This window comes from Dasypus novemcinctus, unplaced genomic scaffold, assembly GCF_030445035.2.
Source record: "Dasypus novemcinctus isolate mDasNov1 unplaced genomic scaffold, mDasNov1.1.hap2 scaffold_449, whole genome shotgun sequence".
NCBI classification, from domain to species: Eukaryota; Metazoa; Chordata; class Mammalia; order Cingulata; family Dasypodidae; genus Dasypus; species Dasypus novemcinctus.
Window position 1 is genome coordinate 12,636 of NW_026688413.1, and position 20,183 is coordinate 32,818.

A 20,183-nucleotide genomic window follows, 5' to 3' on the forward strand; every position below is an offset into this window, starting at 1 on the left:
ACTGCCTCTTCATGCCTTTTGTCCACTTTTCAGTCTTTTCCTTATTAAATTCTGAGTGCTTTATAGATGATACAAACATTTTAGCCAATTTTTCTTTTTTTTTTTTTAAGATTTAATTTCTCTCCACCCACTTGTTGTTTGCACTTGCTGTGTCTCTTCATCTTGTTTCTTTAGGAGGCACATGGAACTGAACCTGGGACCTCCAATGTAGGAGGGAGGCACCTAATCACTTGAGCTACCTTCACTCCCTGCTTTGTTGTGTCTCATATTTTCCTCATTGTGCCTTATTTCATCAACCATTACATCAGCTCAGGCTACTTTAGGAAACACCAGGAACCAACCAGGGACATCCCATGTGGTAGGCAGGAGCTCAGTTGCTTGAGTCACATCTGCTTCCCTGTCATTTATTATTTTTTTTAAGATTCATTAATTTCTCTCCCCTCCCAACACCCATCCCAGTTGTCTGTCCTCTGTGTCCATTTGCTGCATGTTTCTTCTTTGTCTGCTTCTGTTGTTGTCATCAGCACAGAAATCTGTGTTTCTTTTTGTTGCATCATCTTGTTGTGTCAGCTCTCCATGTGGGTGGTGCCATTCTTGGGCAGGCTGCACTTTCTTTCACGCTGGACGGCTTTCCTTACGGGGTGCACATCTTGTGTGTGGGGCACCGCTATGTGGGGGACACCCCTGCATGGCACGGCACTGCTTGTGTGCATCAGCACCATGCACGGGCCAGTTCCACAAGGGTCATGGAGGCCCAGGGTTTGAACCGTGGACCTCCCATGTGGTAGGCAGACGCCCTAACCTCTGGGCCAAGTCTCCTTTGCTCATTTGACTTTTAATACTGCTTTTGATATATAAAAAAATTCTGTAGTTGGATATTTCTTTTCCAGTGCCCACCTGTACCTGTTGGGAAAGCTGTACTCTGAAAACAAATATTCGCTTATCTTCAATATTCCAGTCTCTTTATTTTGCCAACATTTTTAAAGCCTTTAGGTCCAGTGGTATTTTCTTAGTCATGTAACTCATGCACAGATATCGCTTCAATAACAGAACATAAAGGCTTATAAGAATGAGTTGATCCTCTTAATTTGGGTTATGATTTGGAATCCTCATATTGTTTCCTGCCATAATGTTTATGTTTTATTCATTCAGCCACAGAACAGCTGTCTCATTTTTTAGGTGTCCTGATGGCCGACTTCAAGGGCCATGCTCTCCCAGGGAGCTTCTTCTTGATCATTGGACTGTGGTGGTCAATCAAGTACCCACTTAAGTACTTTCACCAAACGGGGAATAAAGGTCAACGCAATTATCAATATCAGCGTCTCGAGATCATTGAAGCGGCCATAAGGACTTTGTTTCCAGTCATTGGTAAGTGTAAATTGGTCCAGGGGATCTCTCCATCATACCCAGAACCTTTAGTCCATTTCCTGGGCCCAGTGTCTCTCCTGGCAGAGGTAATAGAACAAGGATTTCCAGTTGGCCACCAAGGTATTTTAACATCTACTGTGCACGGAGCTTTGCAATATTAATATTACATCACAGTGTACTAAAAGGGCATAGTTATACATTGTAGGAACAGAACACATACTGTATGAAAAAGATAGAGCCAAATAAAATTAGAAAAGGGAACAAATTAAAATAGATTAGGCTCATGGACATGAGTGATGAGAAAGTACCAAATGGAGTTAAGATTTTTAGAAAAATCTTTTTTCTCCAATTGTCTAGACTTTGGGGAACCCACTAGTTTGATGTTTAGAGTATTAACACCCAACTCATTGGCATATCCTCCATCCCCAAATTTTAAGCAATTGTAGAGAAGGCCACTTTATGCTAGAAGGCCAGCCAGATAGGCAGTGGAAGAGATTGAGAAGCCCCCAGAGAGCTGCTTGAGAGGGAGTTTCCTTTACTCAGCCTTTCCAACCAAATGCATTTGCTTCCATCAGTACTTGCCATCCATTACACTTCCCTGGAGACTTTCAAGGAAAGACGAGTGGCGATACTAAGAAGTGTTTCTGGGTATTAAGGGATCTTGTCTGCCACTTGTCATCCTTGGCCCAGCTTTCTCAGGAAGTGGGGCAGAGGCAGCAGCTTGGCTTGAGGTCAGCAGTTCGCACAGCTCTGCTGGGCAGTCATTCAGGCAGCTGGGGGTGGTGGTGGTGGTGGTGGAGTTTAGGGAACTTTTTCTCCCCCTAAATGGATATGCAGATGTCTTCACCACCAGCGTTGTGTCCACTAGGATTGTTATTTTCAACCTAATCATTCCTTTCTGGGATTTCTTTCACTGCCAACTTGGTAGGGGAAAGGGTACTTATCAGCCACATTCTCACTTAAGTAATGTCTTGCTTTCATCTCGGCTATTGGATAAATTTCCTGGGGACCTGTGTAGCTGCCTTCCTCCCTCTGCCCATCCCCTAAAAACAAGGCAGAGTGTCAACATAGATTATTCAGCCGTGATGTTACTTTATACTAGAATAGCTGAACCAAGACCCTCTCCAGTGCATAACCTGCCTTTGTCCACAACTTTAGGTTATCTTTTACCGTCTCCCATCAGTCCTGATGCTACTCCTGCATCCTCACTTCCACTCTTCTCCCTGCAGGGATCTTGGGCGAGCAGTTTGTTCCAGACGGGCCCCACCTCCACCTCTACCATGAGGACCAGTGGGTGAAGCTGATGAGCTGGCAGCACTGCACCATGTACCTCTTTTTTGCTGCCTCAGGAGTGATTGATCTGCTCACCTTTCTCGTCATCCCTGTTCCCTTGGGGGTGGACAGATTCTTTATGGCTGTGGCAGGATTCACTGAAGGTGATTGTGTGGGATGGAGGGAAAAGAAGGGGCAGAGAGTTCATCTAAATTTTGTTACTGAGGGATTAGAGTACAAAAGACCAGAAATATCACAAATATAATAGACTTCCTCCTCAAACCCCAATGTCTGGACTTGCAACGCCCGAGCAGGGCTTGGGCCTATACCCTGGATGGTACAGGTCATGTCTTCCACAAAGCGGCCCATGGCAGCACTCAGCTCACATTACCTGGGCTGATGAAAAAGCATTTTGCAATTCAACAGCCTCACTTCTGTACCTGAGGAAGAACTGATAAGGTCCACGAAGGGCAAAATGGAATTTCAAGTATGTGTATATGCACATAATTTGTTAGAAATCAGCAACACATTCCACCTACCTGCCCTCTACTGAACCTTCCCATGAATTCTCCAAGGAGATGTAAAAAAGATACATCCTAGTTTAAGTGGTTGAGCTCCTCCTTCTGATATACAAGTTCCTGGGTTCAATCCCAGGTACCTCCTAAAAAAATAATACAACACAAGACAATGATAAACACTTTGCCATGTACACCCTCTTAACACACACGCAGGAAAAAGCTAATGATTTGCATGTTTGTCACACTGTAATGGTTTGTAAACTGGATTCCTAAATTCTAAAAAGTAAGTCTAGCATTGAGACAAGAGTAGGAGGAATTCTAGGTATGGAAAGTGCAGAGTGACTCCTTTGAAGCCGTAGGGAGTCCGTTCATGACGCCTGTGATTCGGTTTGTGGCAGGTTTGCTTTTCTACTACCACGTTCAAAACCGGCCACTACTGGATCAGCACATCCACTCACTTCTGCTGTTTCCTGTGTTTGGAGGGACCTTCTGTGTCTTTCTGGAGGTGATCCTCCGAGACAACATCGTGCTGGAACTCTTCCGAACCAGTGTGGTCATTCTTCAAGGCACCTGGTTCTGGCAGGTGATTATTCAGTCCAATGCTCCTCACACTGAGTGAATTAAAGGCACCATAATGAGCATGTGCAAGACAAACTCTCAGGGGCCACACAGCCTAAATAGAACAGCCCCGGGGACCACATGAATGGGCACTGTTCTCCCCGTGCTCCCCCTATGCAAGTTTACCTGTTAAGATCCTGCACATGCATGACATTAACAAGCAGTGAGAACCTATGGAGCACACAGAGCTGGCAGATCAAACATACTTCCCAATCTGTCCTCTCCAGTGAAAGTAGTGACACCCTTTGCAGTCTGCACTTGCTAAACTTTCACTTGAAATGCAGGTCCTGATGATTCCTAATTTTAAGCCCAGGCTAAACCAGAAGTAACGTAGAGGAGTGTCCTTGCATGAAAAGGCCTTTGCTTTGTGTGGTGGTGAAGGGTGGGAGGTGATCTGCTGGGGACGCTGAGCAGTGCTGGCAGCCCTGAAAGGCTAGCTTGCTTCTCAGGGCCAGCTAATGACTGAGACCAGCTTCTCCCTCTCATCTGCCAGATTGGGTTCGTGCTGTTCCCACCTTTTGGAACACCTGAATGGGACCAGAAAGATCACGCCAACATCATGTTCATCACCATGTGCTTCTGCTGGCACTACCTGGCTGCCCTCTGCATTGTGGTGACCAACTATTCTCTGGCCTACTGGTAGGTCTGAGAGAAGTCTGTTTGTGTGAGGGCTCTTCCCCCCTAACCAACCTCCTCTTCAAATTTACCCCCTCCTGTTTGTTACCTGGATTGCCAGTGGCCCGCTGATCCTAACTTGGACCACTTCACCAACGCCTGTGGTGTGCTAAGGTCTGTGTATAGCACTCCAACCCTGCAGGGCCATTTCTCGGCCCTGCTCTTCCGAATGTAAGTGATGATGCTGTGAGAAGTCAAAAGGCTGACACGGGCCACAGCAGCCACACAGACCAGGTTTCAGATGCAGTCCTGGCAGGTTTAAGCCTCTGGTGTGCTAGGGAAAGCTAGGGGTCAGTAAGGACGGTGTCCCTTCCTGTTGTTGTTCTGTCCAGGGCCCATCAGCTTCTCTCTAGTTCTACCCTGCCTACTTCCCAGCCAGGAGGTGACACCCATGACTAGAAAGTGCTCGCAGGTTACAAGAGCTACTGATTCCCATGCTCGAGCTGTGGCACAGGCCCTGCATGAGTGCTATGCACATCGGTCACCTCACTCGAGCCTCCTTGCTTTGTGACAGATGCACTGTTCTCATGTCTCACTTATGAGGAAACCACAGCTTCAGAGGTTTTAATAACTTGACCAAGGCCACAGAACTTATAAACGGCAGAGCCCCAGTGTCGAGGGTGCTGGTGCTAAGGTGACTCAGCAGATGGTCTTATTCCACTGCTGTTATAGCTGACTCACCTTTTATCTAGTTCCTTACTTTCCTAGTCCCAAAGCAGATACATTTCAAGTAGAAGGAGTGCCTTACAAACAGAAGAGAACTTGAGGTCAGAGTTGCTTTTAGTTCACCCACCTGATCATGCCATCTACCAACCAATGGACCAGAAGGCAGGAGACCCAAGTTTGGTCTCGATGATCCGAATTTTAATTACGAATCTCTTGATGTGCTGTGCAGAAAAGGTAAAATATTGTCAGAAAAGTGATCACATTTCTTGCTAGATATGAAGAAAATGCTTTTAAGAACCAGCAGCTGTCTTTAAAGCTTTGGGAAAATAAGGGAATTTTTCTGGCTAGTTTAATTCTTTCTTACTCTTTCTCTGCTACAGCCTTTTGACTCGGTTAAAGAGGACCAAGGATGGAGAAATCAATGGGATTCAGAATCTTAAGCGAGACCACACTTACCAGATGGCCCTCTTGAACGGCTCAGATGAGGAGTGAGGCTGGGCCCCGGTGCAGGCGAGGCCCCCGTGACCTGAGCAGTGAGACGTGGGTGGCCACCATGTAGCTTAGCCCAGTGTTTTCACACTTGCTTTGCTCAGCAAAATGTCAAAGGCCTAATTTTTTGTTAGAACTTCCACCTTTTTCAATTAAATGGAGGAGCAGCATTTAAATTAAATGCTCTGCAGAATGTCAAAGGCCTAATTTCTTGTTAGAACCTCCACCTTCTAAATAAAAGGGAGCAGCAGCAAAGGTGCTCTGCACCTTAAGAGCAGAGCAAAGCAAGGGCTGAGGCTGAATGCCAGGGCTATTTTAATGAAATCATTTGTTAAATAAATTCAGGAGTTTGTTTTCAACCAGCAGTAAAATACCTGACACAGGATCTCTCCAATTTTTATCATTTTCTCATTTAGAAACTCACATAGACTTTCTACGTGAAATCTGATTCTAAGAAATAACAATGGTATGCAAATAACAAGGCATTATAATGCACAAACATACTCTCCTTTACCCAGATCAAGAGCTGGTTTACATTCTTCACTGCAGTCCCCGCCTCTCACCATTCAATTACCCATCTTATTTCTGTGCCCATCCCATCAAAAGCTCAGGCGTCTCTCAGCCAATTCACCTGCCCTTCATGATCCAGACTGACCACCTCCCTGCTCTGGACTGGCCCCGGTCCTTGGCCTGACACATCACAGCCATCCTACCCTTAGGAGCCACAGGACAAGAACATGAGACAATCAGGAGCCTGGATTTACATTTTGGTGCTCCTTTGACTTTAACTCAGATTCACATTTTCTCACACTGAAAATGGGTTAGTAGCATCTACCCTAGAGAATTGTTTTAAGAATCATGTGAGATGTCTGGGAAACCATTTTGAAACCAATGGACTCCTTGAATTAATTTTTGCCTCTCTGCAACTTGCCCAGTCCCCCAACTTCAACCAGACCACCCCATCTAAATACTTGACCATTTCGATTCTATGCCCTGCAACTCTACTTTCTCACCAAGAGAGCCCATAAATGGTAACCATGAATTTTCCACAAATTAAAGATACATTTTAAATAATCTGGCAAAAACAAAACAAAACAACACAAAAATAATCTGTCTGCTTTCAAGAGATAGGGGGAGCAGATGTAGCTCAATGGTTGAGGACTTGCCTCCCACATACAAGGTCCTGGGTTCAATCACCAAAACTTCCTTTTTAAATAAATAAATCAATGAACGAATGGATGGAAGCCCTATCAGTGCAGAAAAGCTTTACCGCCCACCCCTACCCCAATAAAAAAGGCGGCATATACTATTAACAACCAGAGCTTTAATTACTTCTTGCATTTTAAAATAGTTTTTAGCTGGGCCTGTAGCTTAGAGGACAATGAGAATTAAGAGATAATATCGGCAGGAAGGAGTGGCCCAGAAGGCCCTCCTGGATGGCAGGTCCCTGCCCCTGTGCATCCTCATGCTCTTCCTGCCAGCTCTATGCAGGATCAGCAAATTTCACAGGGTGCAAATATAAATATTTTAGGCATTAGGGCCATACTGTCTCTATGGCAACTACTCAATACTGCCAACTCAAAAGGAGTCATAGATATTCGTAAACAAATGGGCCTGTGTTCCAATAAAACTTTATTTATAAAAACAGGTGGCCAGCCTCCTGGCCAGTTTGCTGACTCCTACTCTGGAGCAAAGCAAAATGTATAATCTCTCAACTGTAACAAAGTTTGTGCTGCTTTTGTAACAACTGTGCTGGCATCCCCTGCTCTGTGTCTCCTCGCCCAGAGCTGAAGTATGAACAGGCTTGAGGACACAACTGGTGGGTAAAAATCTATACCACCATCAAGATCCCAACACCTCACCTCCTAAAGACAGGATGCCAATCCATTTCAAGGAATTATCCATTCCACCTTACCTGCTATGTTTCTTTCCTATCTTGCAGCCTCTCAATTATGTAGTTCCCAAATCAGCTAACAACTAAGAATCTTGCTATTCTCCCATTCTGATCAAATGACTAAGTAATCAGTTTGGGGGTGGGGGTGGGGAAGCAGGGCTAAAGCCCAGGATTCTATTTGATAAAGATGTACAATTGACTCTTTAAAAAAATAAGTTACATAAAATTTTCTGGACACAAAACTCCTAACAAGACCACTAGTCACAGAAGAAGAGCAGAAGGTAAACACTACAATCCACATGAAGAACGAGGCTCATTCACCTTGCACACTGGACAGCTGGTCAGTGCCCATGGCTGTGTCACTCTGGGAATAAAGTGGCTCGAATGACACAAATCAGTCTTCTCCTGGACTGGCCCAGAGTAGGCCGGGGACCCAGAGGCAGGCCTTGCTCGGCGCATCCACAAGGGGGTGGCTGCTAGACCGAGGCTTCTCCTGCCATCACCGCCTATAGGCCCTCCTTAACCAGGCGAATGAGGCAGCGGCCCACTCCCTCCCTTCCTGCTGCAAGGGCAGGACAGGGGTAGTTTTGCCGAAAGCCACAGTCCTCTCCCAGTCACTGCTGTTCAGCTGCCTGTTTAGGAGATGGGGCTGTGGTCACGACGACAGTGGGGACCGCTTTGGAAGACCCAGCAGCTGTGCCCTGTTGGAGATGGGACGCTGGGACAGTCTGGATGCGCACCTGTTTGCAGAGAAATGTTTTGATTGGTGAGCCGCAGAATACAAGTGGTTCCATCAGCTAAGAACAGAAGAGAAGCTTGGTCTGGCCAGCAGTTTGCCTTGGGCCTTACCTGTGTGGCCTGCCCTTGTTGCTGAAGCTGCTGCAACTGCTGGGCAGTGAGGAAGCTAACAGGTTTGTTGCCAGCTATGAGTTTTGTTCCCGCGGGCATGGTGGTGAGGATGATGTTGCGGCCCAGGCCGCCGATACTGTGGAGGGAAAGCAGGAGTAAGGTGTAAGGACAGGAAGGATCTCCACCCCAGAACTCGGCCATTAGGAGGGGTCTGGCGCCTTGGGGAAATCCCAGCATTCTGGACTGAAATGGAACCCAGCTGAGATAGCCACTTTTCTTCCAGCTTCTTTGCTTGCTGGTGTGAGAGAAAGGAGTGAGCCAAAAGCAAGCAGTGTTTTGGATAAACATGACCCCAGCCTTTACCCCTTCATTAGCAAGAATAGAAAGAATCCCAGCCTCATCACAAGCTGCTGCGATCATCCAGCTTGTTAGCCCTGTTTAAGTCAAGGACACAGGCAGCCCAGGCTCCCAGGAAATCCTCATCCAGTGAACGAGCCCGCCGGTGGGCTTCAGCCTCCAGGGAGGCCTTCCCTAATCGCCACATCGGAAACTGCCATCTCCAGACCCACCTCACGACCCCGCCCCTCTCCATATTTCCCACCCCCTTCTTTGCTTCCCCTCTGCTGTATGCACCACCACCAAAACAGCATGTGGCTTATATTGTTTTACTTTGTTACTATTCATCTCCCTGCTCTACAATGTAAGCCTGATGACAACATGGACTTTCGGGTTTTTCTCACTGCTGCACCCCCAAAACCTAAAGCAGTGCTGGGTGCTCAATATCACTGATGAACACACAACAAAGGAGCTACCCAAGGAGGGCCCCGGAAACTCAGCTGCTTCCTGTTCTGTGCAAGGAGCCATGAGTAAGCTCTGCCCGCCCCCTGAGCCTGGGTCCTCACTATCACACAGCACTTACTTGGCTCCAAGGCTGCCTTTGAGGATGGGGGCGGTGACCACACCTTTACCCTTCACAGGCTGGCTGATCACAGACAGGGGGACTGTGATCCGGGTCGGCAACTTCCCCTAGGGAGGAAAAGCAATCGGGTCTGACGCGCTAGAAGGGGTAAGGAAAGTCCACCAGGCTCACCTACAGGAGCAAGCACAACAGGTGCCTTTACTGTCCATCCCTCTCGTGCCCTGGGCCTGTGGTCTTCCTCTCTCTCACTGCAGGGAGCAGCAGCAGCCACCCATACCCACCAGGCCAGGGAAAACAGTCCTCATCATAAAGCAAAAGGCGTGCTATTCAACTGCAGCACCAGGCTCAGAGCTCCTTGGAGAGCAGGGTTGTCTCCACCTCTGCATTCCAACACGCGGAACAGTGCTGGGCATATGACTATCTGGTGAAACAAATGTGAGGAAAGGCAAACGAACTCAAGATTTAATCTCCAGTTGCACAGCTGCTGCTTCAGTGGAACGCAGGTCCACTGGGTTGTGACTCAGAACAGATCACGTGCTTCAGGTGCTTTCTATTTCTCCCAATGATCAGAGGTGAGTTGAGGGATACCTATAATAAATTCAAACATGTGAAAAGCCCAGGCCCCAAACTAATAAGGCCCAAGAGGAACAAAAAGAATTTATAGGTCTCTAGGGTCTTTGGAATTTCAGGGAGGCTACCATCAGGTCACTGTATCACCAGTTTGAGGCTGTCTAGTTTTTAATGCTTGTTAATAATAACATTTAAAGTTTGCAGATATATAGTAAAAATGTATGTGAATCTCACTTAAAAAATAATTCGGAGGAGGGGGTATTGTAGGGGTTGTAGATAGGGTGCTAAGTAAAATCCTCCTCACCTCTGGGCAGGCTGGTTCTAAGAAGCCGGGCACTAAGCCGCACAGCTGGGCCTCATGCCCACACAGGGATCCCATCCAGTGGATGCCCAAGTTAGAGCCCCGTAGAAAGCACTTGAAGGCACCAAGAGGCAACGTGACTCTGTGAGGTGGTGCCTCCAAGTGGAGTTACTTATGATTTGTTCCTCCTCCTCATTTACAGGGGCTAGAGTTATTAAAGTATTTCCAACCACCTATATACCAAGTGGATTGACCCTTCAAGCAGCAGCCTGAGTGAATGGACACAAAGCAGACAACAGGGTGGGGAGAAATAAATAAAAATAAATCTTTAAAAACACACACAAAAGCAGCAGCCTAACTAGCTCATGGGGGGTGGGAGGAGGCATGGTCCAGTGCTTCCTGCCCCACAAATACTGTTGGGTTTTATTTATCGAGATTGACTATAACAGGGTAGATTTCAAAGGACACTACCTTTCTGTGTCAAAAGGACTCAAAAAAAAAAAAAGAACAAAAGTGGGTCAAGTATGTGCAGTTTCCTGTCTTCCCTTTCAATGTCTGTGATACGAACCAAAATAAATATTTCCTTTTAAACCACACTTATTTTGGCCTTGTATGTCCTTTTCTTTCCTCACTCTGGCTTCTATCCCAAATTACTAAGGTTTTACAATCTAGCGCACTTAGAAAAGTAAAACCATGTTTTATCCTGGCCATGTGAGCCCCATTCCTCAGAACTCTTTCTCTATTGGTCACTTACAAAACAGACTCACATGTCCACAAACAGGCCAACGTGGTATGAGAATTTGGTTTATGGTAAATGTAGCATTTCAAGTTAGTAGGGAAGGGAAAAATTAGTCAATGAAGTTAGAACAATTTGAAAAATCTGAAATTAGATTCCTGTCTCATGCCATTTACAGAAATACATACTTTTTTTTTAACTCAAAGTATCTGATGAAAACAACAGTATGTTTATAACTCTGACATAAGGAAGGCACAAGGCACAAAATTAAGACATTAGGGGAAAAAAGATTGGTAGATCCAATCCGATAAAACTATAAATACCTGTTGAGCAAGAAGTTCTGTTTGCAAGGTTAAAAGTACAGCTGATGGGAAGTGGACTTTGCCCAGTGGTTAGGGCATCCGTTTACCACATGGGAGGTGCACTGTTCAAACCCCGGGCCTCCTTGACTGGTATGGAGCTGGCCCATGCGCAGTGCTGATGCGCACAAGTAGTGCCCTGCCACACAGGGGTGTCCCCGCATAGGAGAGCCCCACACACAAGGAGTACGCCCTGTAAGAAGAGCCGCCCAGTGCAAAAGAAAGTGCAGCCTGCCCAGGAAAGGCACTGCACACATGGAGAGCTGACACAACGAGATGACGCAACAAAAAAACAGATTGCCATGCCGCTGACAACAACAGAAGCAGACAAAGAAGACGACACACCAAAAAGACACAGAGAACAGACAACTGGGGTGGGGTGGGTGGGGGAAGGGGAGAAAAATAAATCTTAAAAAAAAAAAAAAGTACAGCTAACCAACTGGAACAAACTATTTTCTGTACGTAGAAAGAATCATATCCATAAGATAGAAAGGGATCCTTAAAACAGTAAGAAAAAGTACAATGTTCCAAAAGAAGTGCCAGCCAAGATATAAAGGCAGTTTTCCACTGGAGAGGCTGTGCAGACAACCAATATCCACATGAACAAGTAAATGAAGTCAAAAAAGAAATCCCTCTTCACCAGGAAGACAGGTCATGAAGCCCAAAGACCTGATGACGGCCAGCAGTGCCAAGTGTCTGGGCAAACAGGAAGCCTGCTGGTGAGGGTGTAAGTTGGTATGGCCTTTGGTAGCACAACTGGAGCATCTATGAAAATTTTAAATATGTTTACCCCCGTGGCCCATTCTAGGAACCTATGCTCTAGAAATACAATTCAAGCTCACTCATGCCCAAGAATTGTCACTACAGTATCGATTTTTTAACAATAAAAATGTATCTTTTAGTAAAGAATGGTTAGGATACATTGCTTCTATGGGTTACTATGGAATCATTCAAGAGACTATAGTCAAGATCCGTTAAAACTCAGAAATACCCCAAGGCCATATTTTTAAGTAAATAAACAAACCACGGAACAAAATATAGAAAAAGGTCTTGTATGTATTTAAAAACTACATGTGTCCAAAAATGCTCGGGAAAAGGACTAGAAGGAAAACACTGAACTACTAACATTAATCAACCCTCATGGCAGGGCCCTGGAAGATGGGCAAAGAAATTATTTACTCTATGTACATGTGTACTATTTTAAGTTAAGAATGTACACATATCATACTTTCATGAATTTCGAAAGAAAACAAAATGTCTGTAAATAAGGAAATCTGTCTAGGTCAAATAAAGTGATACAGAAAGGACTTGTAATTTCCATTCCTAAAAGGAGCAGCTCCCCACCACCTAGGGAGCCTCTCAGGACACCAGGGTGAGCAAGCCATTAGGGTGCCTAAGGGGAGTCTCTAGCACCAACGTGAGTTACTCACAGCCTGGGATGTGGACACGACTGCAGTGCTGACGGGGACCTGCTGCACAGCGGGGGCTCCCGTCCCGATGCTGAGGGGGGTGCTGGCGGCCCCCGATGCCACTGCCACCGTCTTGGACACGGCGGTGTTTATACTGGGCAAGGAGACCGCCGAGGTGTGGACAGTGCCAGCCCCACTGGCCACCGAGGACCCTTGCTTGGCATGGGCCGCAACTGTGATTGTCTGCCCTGTTTGGGGGGCATCACTCCCAGGCCCTGCACGATGCGGATTGTGGCCGCTGGCTTGGCTTCTGAAGAGGCCACGGTGGTTTTCCCCTTCTGGTCTGCCACACTCACACCGAGGGCTGGCATCAAGCGAAATGCTGAGCTTGAGGCTTCTGGTGGCTTGAGGTCAGGTGTCACTTTGACCACGGTGGTGCCGGCGGGAGCAGATGAGGGGGTGCTGGCCGCGCTGGCCTTGGCAGGGCTGTCGGCCGCATGCACTGCATTGGAAGAGACATGTAAGGTGGCAGAGATGCCTTTGCCTGCAGGGCCGCTTCCTGCCCCGAAGAGGTCCTGGGTCAGTTTGACTGTGGTGACCTGGGACTTGGCCAATGTGGCCATCATGTCCGGAGTGATTCGCAGAACTGTCTGGCCTTTGGCATCTGTGGTGATGGAAGAGGGCGGCAGGCGCAGGACGTCCTTCCCCTGGATGCAGAAGTTGGTGGCCGTGAGTGGGATGCTGCTGCCTGCCTGGGGCTTCACGCTGCCCCGTGATTGCCACCTGAGGAGGGAGAAACGGCACTGAGGACGGGCTCCATGCCAAGCTGGTGAGACACTAGAATTAGGCAAATCCCCATTTCAGGGGTATGTGTGTTTCATTTCTTAACTTTTTATTTTGAAAAGTTGTAAACATTCGCAAACCCACGTACACATCATCCAGCTTCAAGTTATTTTGACAACCAGGGTTTGTCTATCCTTCTCCACTTTCAAGAGCTAGAGTATTTCAAAGTAAATTCAAGATACATTTCACTGATTGTTACTTCTCTACATGTCATCTTTAACCTAGAAAAGGACTTTTTAAAACCATGACAATGGTACATCAATACCTACAATAATCAACAGTAGCTTAACATTGTCTCCTGACTATTCACATTTCCCCAATTGTCTCAAAAATATCTACAGCTGGGCCAGCCTCTCCTTTGAGAGCAGTACATGCCACCTGGTGGTTAGAAGCACGGCTTTGGGGCCAGACTTCCTACCTGCCCAGGCTAGCCACACTACTTGGAACGCCTAAGGCCGATGCCCCATGTGTGTAATCGAGGCAACCCTTCTAGCCCATACAGGGACTCCCTCTCTGTCACATGGTTGATTTTCTCCTCGCTACTAGATCACTGCCATTAGAATACAAACATGCAGTGACATCTCCCATCCTAAAGAGCAATAAGCCCTTTTGCTTGACTCCACGTCTCCCTCCACGTACAGCCCCTCTCTGCTCCCACCCAAAGCAAAACTCCTCTAAAGATTGTTGGGAGCGGTCAATACGAGTATACACTGAGTTCAGCAATGCCGGCAACATGGCCACCAGAGCAGAGCCCACTTCCTTGTTCTTCTCCCTCCCTGCTCCTTTGTTCTCCGTTTCCCGCCACTGCCCAGACTGATAAGATAGTGCGCAGGCGCAAGACGTGAAACTGAAGTCTGCCTTCTACCTCAGCAACAGAAATAGCCAATCCCTAGCTTCCACCTCCACCCACCGCCCTCCCCCTTCCCAAGAGTATATATGCTTTGTTCCCTCGATAAAAATTCGGCAGCTTGATCAGAACCCTGTCTTGCTGTCGTTCTTCGTGTCTCTTGTCCCACCATTCCTTCTCGGCAGGTTTCGAGCCCCCGTTACTGTCCCGCGGGCCGGGAAAAAGGATCACTTGTACCCCAGGTCTTTACTTCCTTGCTTTACATTTTCTCTTGAATCCATTCCCAAAAAGCCACCAAACTTCTGGAACCAAAGAAGGTCACCAATTACCACTGCAATGAACAATGGTCAATTCTTGGGCCTCATCTTACTCAGACATTCCCTCCAGTGGATACAGTTGTCAACTTCCTCCTTCATGAAGATACTTTTCTCCCTTGGTCTCCAGTTCCCTACACTTGTTTCCTTCTCAGTAAAGTGACAACACTACCCAGTTACTCACACTAAAAGCCATGGAGTCATGCTCGACTTCCTTCCCTCAAACCCCGTAATCAAGCCACCAGAGATCACACTGGCTCTATCTTCAAACTATAGCCAGAACCCTCCACTTCTCCCCACCTCCACTGACCACACTCACTAACCTAAGCCAGCATGCTCTCTCACCTGGACTGCCACGGTCCCCTCTTACCTGGTCTTTCTGCCTCACCCATTCTTGTTGTCTCCACTCCATTCTACGCAGCAGCCAGAGGCTTCTTTAAAGGTAGACCAGAGCAAGTCATTCTGGCTCCTGATCTTCCAGTAGCTCCCTCATCCCACTTAGATTAAAATCAAAGTGTCTGCCACAGCCTGTAGAGGTCTCAACCTGACTGAATCACTGGCAACTTCTCCCAACTGCATGTCCTAACACACTCATGTTTGCTCGTGAAGCGTCAACCAGGGCAGCTTTCCCGGGGTTCCTCAAACATGACAAAACAATCCTGTCTCAGGCACTTTCACTTGCTGCCTTATACCTAGCAAGCTCGACCCCATATAACCGTTACGTGGCCCCTCTTTAACCTCACTCGAAAGTCCCCAAATGTCAGGTCCTCCAAGAGGCCTTCTCTGGTCACCCTAGCTGAAAGAGCACACTATCACGCAGCCCCTTACCCTGTTTACTGACTGCCGAACACTTACCAGTACCCAAAAGTACAGTATTTAAGCATTTGTTTCTCTTCTAACCTTATTAGAATTTAAGCTTCATGGAGGCCAAGATCAGTCCATTTAACATACGCCTAAATCCCTAGCACTTAGGACAGAGCTGCAGCACCCAACAGGCACTCAGTATATAGCTGCTGAATGAAAAAATGTTACTTTACCAGTATGTGCTTCCATTTCCTCACGTATAAAATGGAGATAAAACATCTGCCCCACAGTGTTAGAAGAATTAAACTATTTACCATCAATCAAGTGCTTAGCACAATGCAGGCACACAGTAAGTCTTCCCATCAGTATTGGTTGCTATTCTGCCTGCTAATTATTTGGAGTTCATTGGTTATTTATCCTTTCATAGTCACAACCAAGAAAGTATAAACAGTCTACTTTTCCTAGTGGTAAAACTAAAAGCCCAATAAAGTATATAAAATTATACCACTGGATTTTAACTAAATTATATCATGAGGCATCATCTCCAAATCTACCAAATGCTGAGTTACATGGGAGGAAATGGGAGACATCTCATAGGCATTTACGAAGCTGGCACTGCCTCTGGTGGGAAATCACACCTGAAATATCTGAACTAAGGGTCAAAGATCACAAATCTTTTTCCTGCAGGCACCAAGATTTTTCAGCAACCTCCCACTCTGCCTGTCCTTTGCTCTGGGACAAGGGTATCCAGTGCACAGGAGAGCCCCGTACCTGCTTGACGAGGTTCTGCCCGGAGACATTCTCAAAGACTGTGGCTGCGGAGGAACTGGGCGTCGAGCCTCCAGGAGAGCTAGTGGCTGGCTTGCTGGCAGTGCTGGCTGAGGCAGGGAGACCTGTCACTGTGAGACCAGATGGCCCAGTACAAGGCCACAGCACAGAGCTGGCCATCGTCTGACTTTTGACTGGAACAGTGGCCATTACTGTCTAATTCACAATATGAGGCCAAAAGCTTGATTAGATACTAAAACACAGATCAGCAGCATCTCTCAGTATATTACCTACCACCCAGCTTTCCGCTAAGAGTATGTCTAATCTCAGCTGGATGGCTTCAGGCTGATCAGTTAGCCTCAGCACTATTGTGACTCACTGATCCGTTGAGCACAGTGTACTTCTTTTTTCTTTTCTTTAAAGGAGGTACTGGGGATTGAACCCAAGACCTGATGCACGGGAAGCAGGTGCTCAGCCACTGAGCTGCATTCGCTCCCCAACACTGTGTTTCTTATATTTGTATAAATAAACTAGTTTTTAGAATGTTTTCACACTTAACATCTTATTTTGTTCCTACACACTGAGGAAATGTTATTATACCCCTTTTACAATAGAGGAAACTGCGGCAAAGGAATTAAGAATCTTTTCACAAATCACACAACTAGTTAGAGCATGGCAAGGACCACAGCCTGTGTAGAAGGAGCCTGAGTTTCAGAATCACAAGGTTTGGATTTAGGTCCCAGCTCTACCAGGATCCTGGCATTACAGTCCTGGGCGTAGCACTACGCTCCTTTCAAGCTCTGATTCCCACATGTGCAAACCCTACATAAAAATGCTGACCCAGGTCGGAACACATCAACAGCTCTTCACTAGAAACCCACAGTGCTGACTGCCCATCTGTGTCATCAGACCTCTCTGGTTCCAATCTCCATTCCCCAGCAGCCTTCAGCCCCTCTCTCTCCCCTGTGCACCTGAGGCACCACTTTGGTCTGTGCGACAGAAGCTGGAACCCGGATCTGGGGCCCTGCTGGCATCTGCGGCAGTGTCTGTGTTGACCCCGTGGTCTGCTGGGTGGCAGGAGGCAGGCTAGACTGGGCCACCACCCGCACCTGGGGTAGTCCAGCTGAGCCAGAGTGGCCCACCAGCCGGCCGGCAGACTGAGAACTGGGTGGAGTCTGGGTGGCAGCTGGAGAGAGCACTGCTCCCAGCTGGGGCATTGTGGGTGATGACACCAGAAGAACACTGCGAGGAACAACACACAACAATGAGGCTGTACATGCAAAGAGATTCTGGAGGGAGAAAGCTGGGAAAGGAATGGAGAGCTTACCTTGAGCTAGAATTAGCTGGTTCTGAGGCAGGAGGAGGGGCACTTTTGTTCACTGATGACACAGGTGGAGGGGAGAGGGGCGTCGCAGGCAGAGCTGGAGGAGTGGGGGTTACGGGTGTGACTGGAGTGGGGGGCAGGCTGGAGTCACTGAGACTCATCTGGCCCTGCTCTGAAGGGCCACTGCCAAGGACCTTCACTGAACTCTCCTTGTTACTGGACTTCTGTCAACAGAAGGTAAGAGAAGCCCATACACGGATTTAGTGAAGGTACCACTGAAGAAAGGCATGGCCCCACAGCCTCTGTGGCACTAAGGTGAGTGACAGTACCCATTGCCAGTTGTCTCCATTCCAGAAATCACCAAGGCAGAAGCTCCTGTGGGATCACTTACCACCTTGGATGGGGGCTTGGGTTTTTGCTGAAGGGCTTTTCTGGCTTTTGCTGCAGCTGCTTGTGCTTGGTGGATCCGCTCTGGAAACAAGAACAGTAAGCATCAGGAATAGCTTACCTTCAGCAGACTACGGAGGGTGGCGTCATGAAACCCCAAAGCCTCGCTGGGGCCTCCTGAGAGCTGAGTCCTGCATCTACACTCCCCTCCTGCCTGAACAACATTAAAGAGAATAACGGAATGGGGGCAAGCAATCAGAAGCAGTACTGGCCTGGTTCAACACAGTACCCAGAGGCCTCACGCACCAAACTCTTCCTCGCTCCGGTCACGATGCAGATAGATCCACAGCTTCCGTCCAATGTCATATTTCACACATGGGTCCTTTTCATAGTGGAGCCGATCCAGGGCTCCGCTCACCACTGTATTCACCTATGAACCAGGGGCAAAGGTGAACAAGGCATAAGTCAGACCAGGTAAGTTATGTGGACTCCAGAAAAATCACTGGCTCTAAGTCACAGCTCACAAAGAGATTCTATCTCAGGCTAGTTGTGCTTCTCCCATGGCTTGCTAAGTCATATGGCAAAACAAGATATACCCCAAGACTCCTGAGAAACTGATTTGTTTTCAACTCAAAGACATTGTGAATTAAGTAACTGACCAGCCTTCCCTGTGGTATGAGCTGAAGGAGAGCTTACAGCCAAACTTGGGGTTCATTCACAGCAAGGACTTTAGGTCATCACTGTATGTAATTGTGAGATACCTTTTTTTTCTTTTTTATTCAGTTTTCTTCAAAATGTATATTTTATATCTCCTTATAAATTTTCTTAATTCCATTCTGGAAGAAAGCTGAAAGAAATGATTTCTCCTCCATCCTACCTGAGTGCTGGTGACATCTGGCGCAAGAAACTGGGAATCCTTGAGCAATTCACAAATCTCTGCCCGGGTGCCTTCCCCATTGGGCAGCCGGGCCGCGGCGTCCCGCACTGAGGATATTAAAGAAAAAAGCCAAGTCCAAGAGGCAAGCTGGGCTTCCCTAAGGAACAAGAACCCTTTACTTTCTCTGGTGGGCTGAAGCCCTCTGGGGCCACTGTTTATCTACCTTACCCAGACTCGGCATTAGGTGGACACTGCCGTCTGGTGGCTGGTGGCTCTGCCACTGAGTTTCCCACATACTCTCCATACTCTTAGGGAGGAGTGAAGGTCCTTGGACACCACAGAATTTGGTGGCTCCATGAACTTAGCTGGGAAAATGATTACACGCTTCATGGAGATTCAGCATTTCCTTCAATTATTAACAATGGTAAGAAACCACAATAAACTGACAGCGCATATAATGCAATAACAGAAATCACAGATATTTTCATATCCTATTACAGCTGTTGCAGACAACTCCAAATATTACAAATACAGAGAGATATTACTTGTACTCATTTATATATACAGACTTGTACTCATCACTGCTTGAAAAGTATAGGTCTTAGGAGGCCTGTGGTCAAATTTTGTCATTTAGTATAATGAAGCACCTATATTTCTGCATCATAAATCCGTTTTAATATTCTGATAACTATTTTACACAACTGCTTTCTTCTTTAATTCTATGCATTTTATTTTATACTTTAAAAATTATTCTGAGAAGAGGCCTGTAAGCTTCACCAAAACGCCAGAGGAATTGATGAGGAAAAAAAGGTTAAGAAACCCCATCTTAATAGGACTCATAGCCCTAAATAAGCAAGTTTTTACACTTAGGCTGCCGTGAATGAAAAAGAATGTGAGCCCAGACTTCAGGAAAAAGCACCGATTCCTGGAATAGATTTCTGGGGCTACAAGTGCCTCCTTCCCAAAAGCTTCAAAAGCGATCTGACCTTCAAAGCCTTCCCTATACGGAAAAAGAGGCACAGTTCATTGTACTAGAAACTTTGGGGTGAAAACACAGCGCTCCAACACTAAATGCACGGCAACTACCCAGGGACAGGATGGTGACGTAGGCAGGCCGGTCCAGCGCAGCAGGGAGTGCTCCCGGGCTTTGTTGAGGGAGGTCTCCTTGTCAAACACGCCCTTCACAGGCCCCAGGACAGACTCAAAGCCATGCATGCGGAAGGTGAATGCCTTGTGGGGCTGGCTGTACCTGCAACGCTCCCAAAGGGTGAGCTCCTGAGTCAGAGCCCATGGGGTTCTCTCCACAACTCCCTCACAATAAAGGCATCTGCCGGGAAAGCTGGGAAAAGGGCCAGTCCATTACGAATACTGGGCCA

General features: G+C 47.1%; 2 protein-coding genes across 2 annotated transcripts; one reads left to right on the forward strand and one right to left on the reverse strand.

The window, feature by feature from the left end:
• Nucleotides 1-1,153: 1,153 nt before the first annotated feature.
• On the forward strand, nucleotides 1,154-5,991 carry LOC101415480 (transmembrane protein 45B-like). The gene is made up of 5 exons (XM_058292903.1): nucleotides 1,154-1,368; nucleotides 2,598-2,804; nucleotides 3,557-3,741; nucleotides 4,270-4,415; nucleotides 5,498-5,991. Exons 1-5 carry the CDS (start codon nucleotides 1,188-1,190, stop codon nucleotides 5,607-5,609), a joined length of 831 nt encoding a protein of 276 aa, XP_058148886.1. The 5' UTR covers nucleotides 1,154-1,187; the 3' UTR covers nucleotides 5,610-5,991.
• Nucleotides 5,992-8,155: 2,164 nt separating this feature from the next.
• On the reverse strand, nucleotides 8,156-20,167 carry LOC101421024 (nuclear factor related to kappa-B-binding protein). Its single transcript, XM_058292904.1, is given in 15 exon segments — nucleotides 8,156-8,212; nucleotides 8,214-8,240; nucleotides 8,350-8,485; nucleotides 9,269-9,375; nucleotides 12,665-12,894; nucleotides 12,897-13,408; nucleotides 13,410-13,426; nucleotides 16,223-16,435; nucleotides 17,191-17,461; nucleotides 17,547-17,767; nucleotides 17,935-18,014; nucleotides 18,237-18,360; nucleotides 18,808-18,914; nucleotides 19,894-19,952; nucleotides 20,124-20,167. Coding segments are annotated over 15 exon segments (2,205 nt in total).
• Nucleotides 20,168-20,183: the final 16 nt, after the last annotated feature.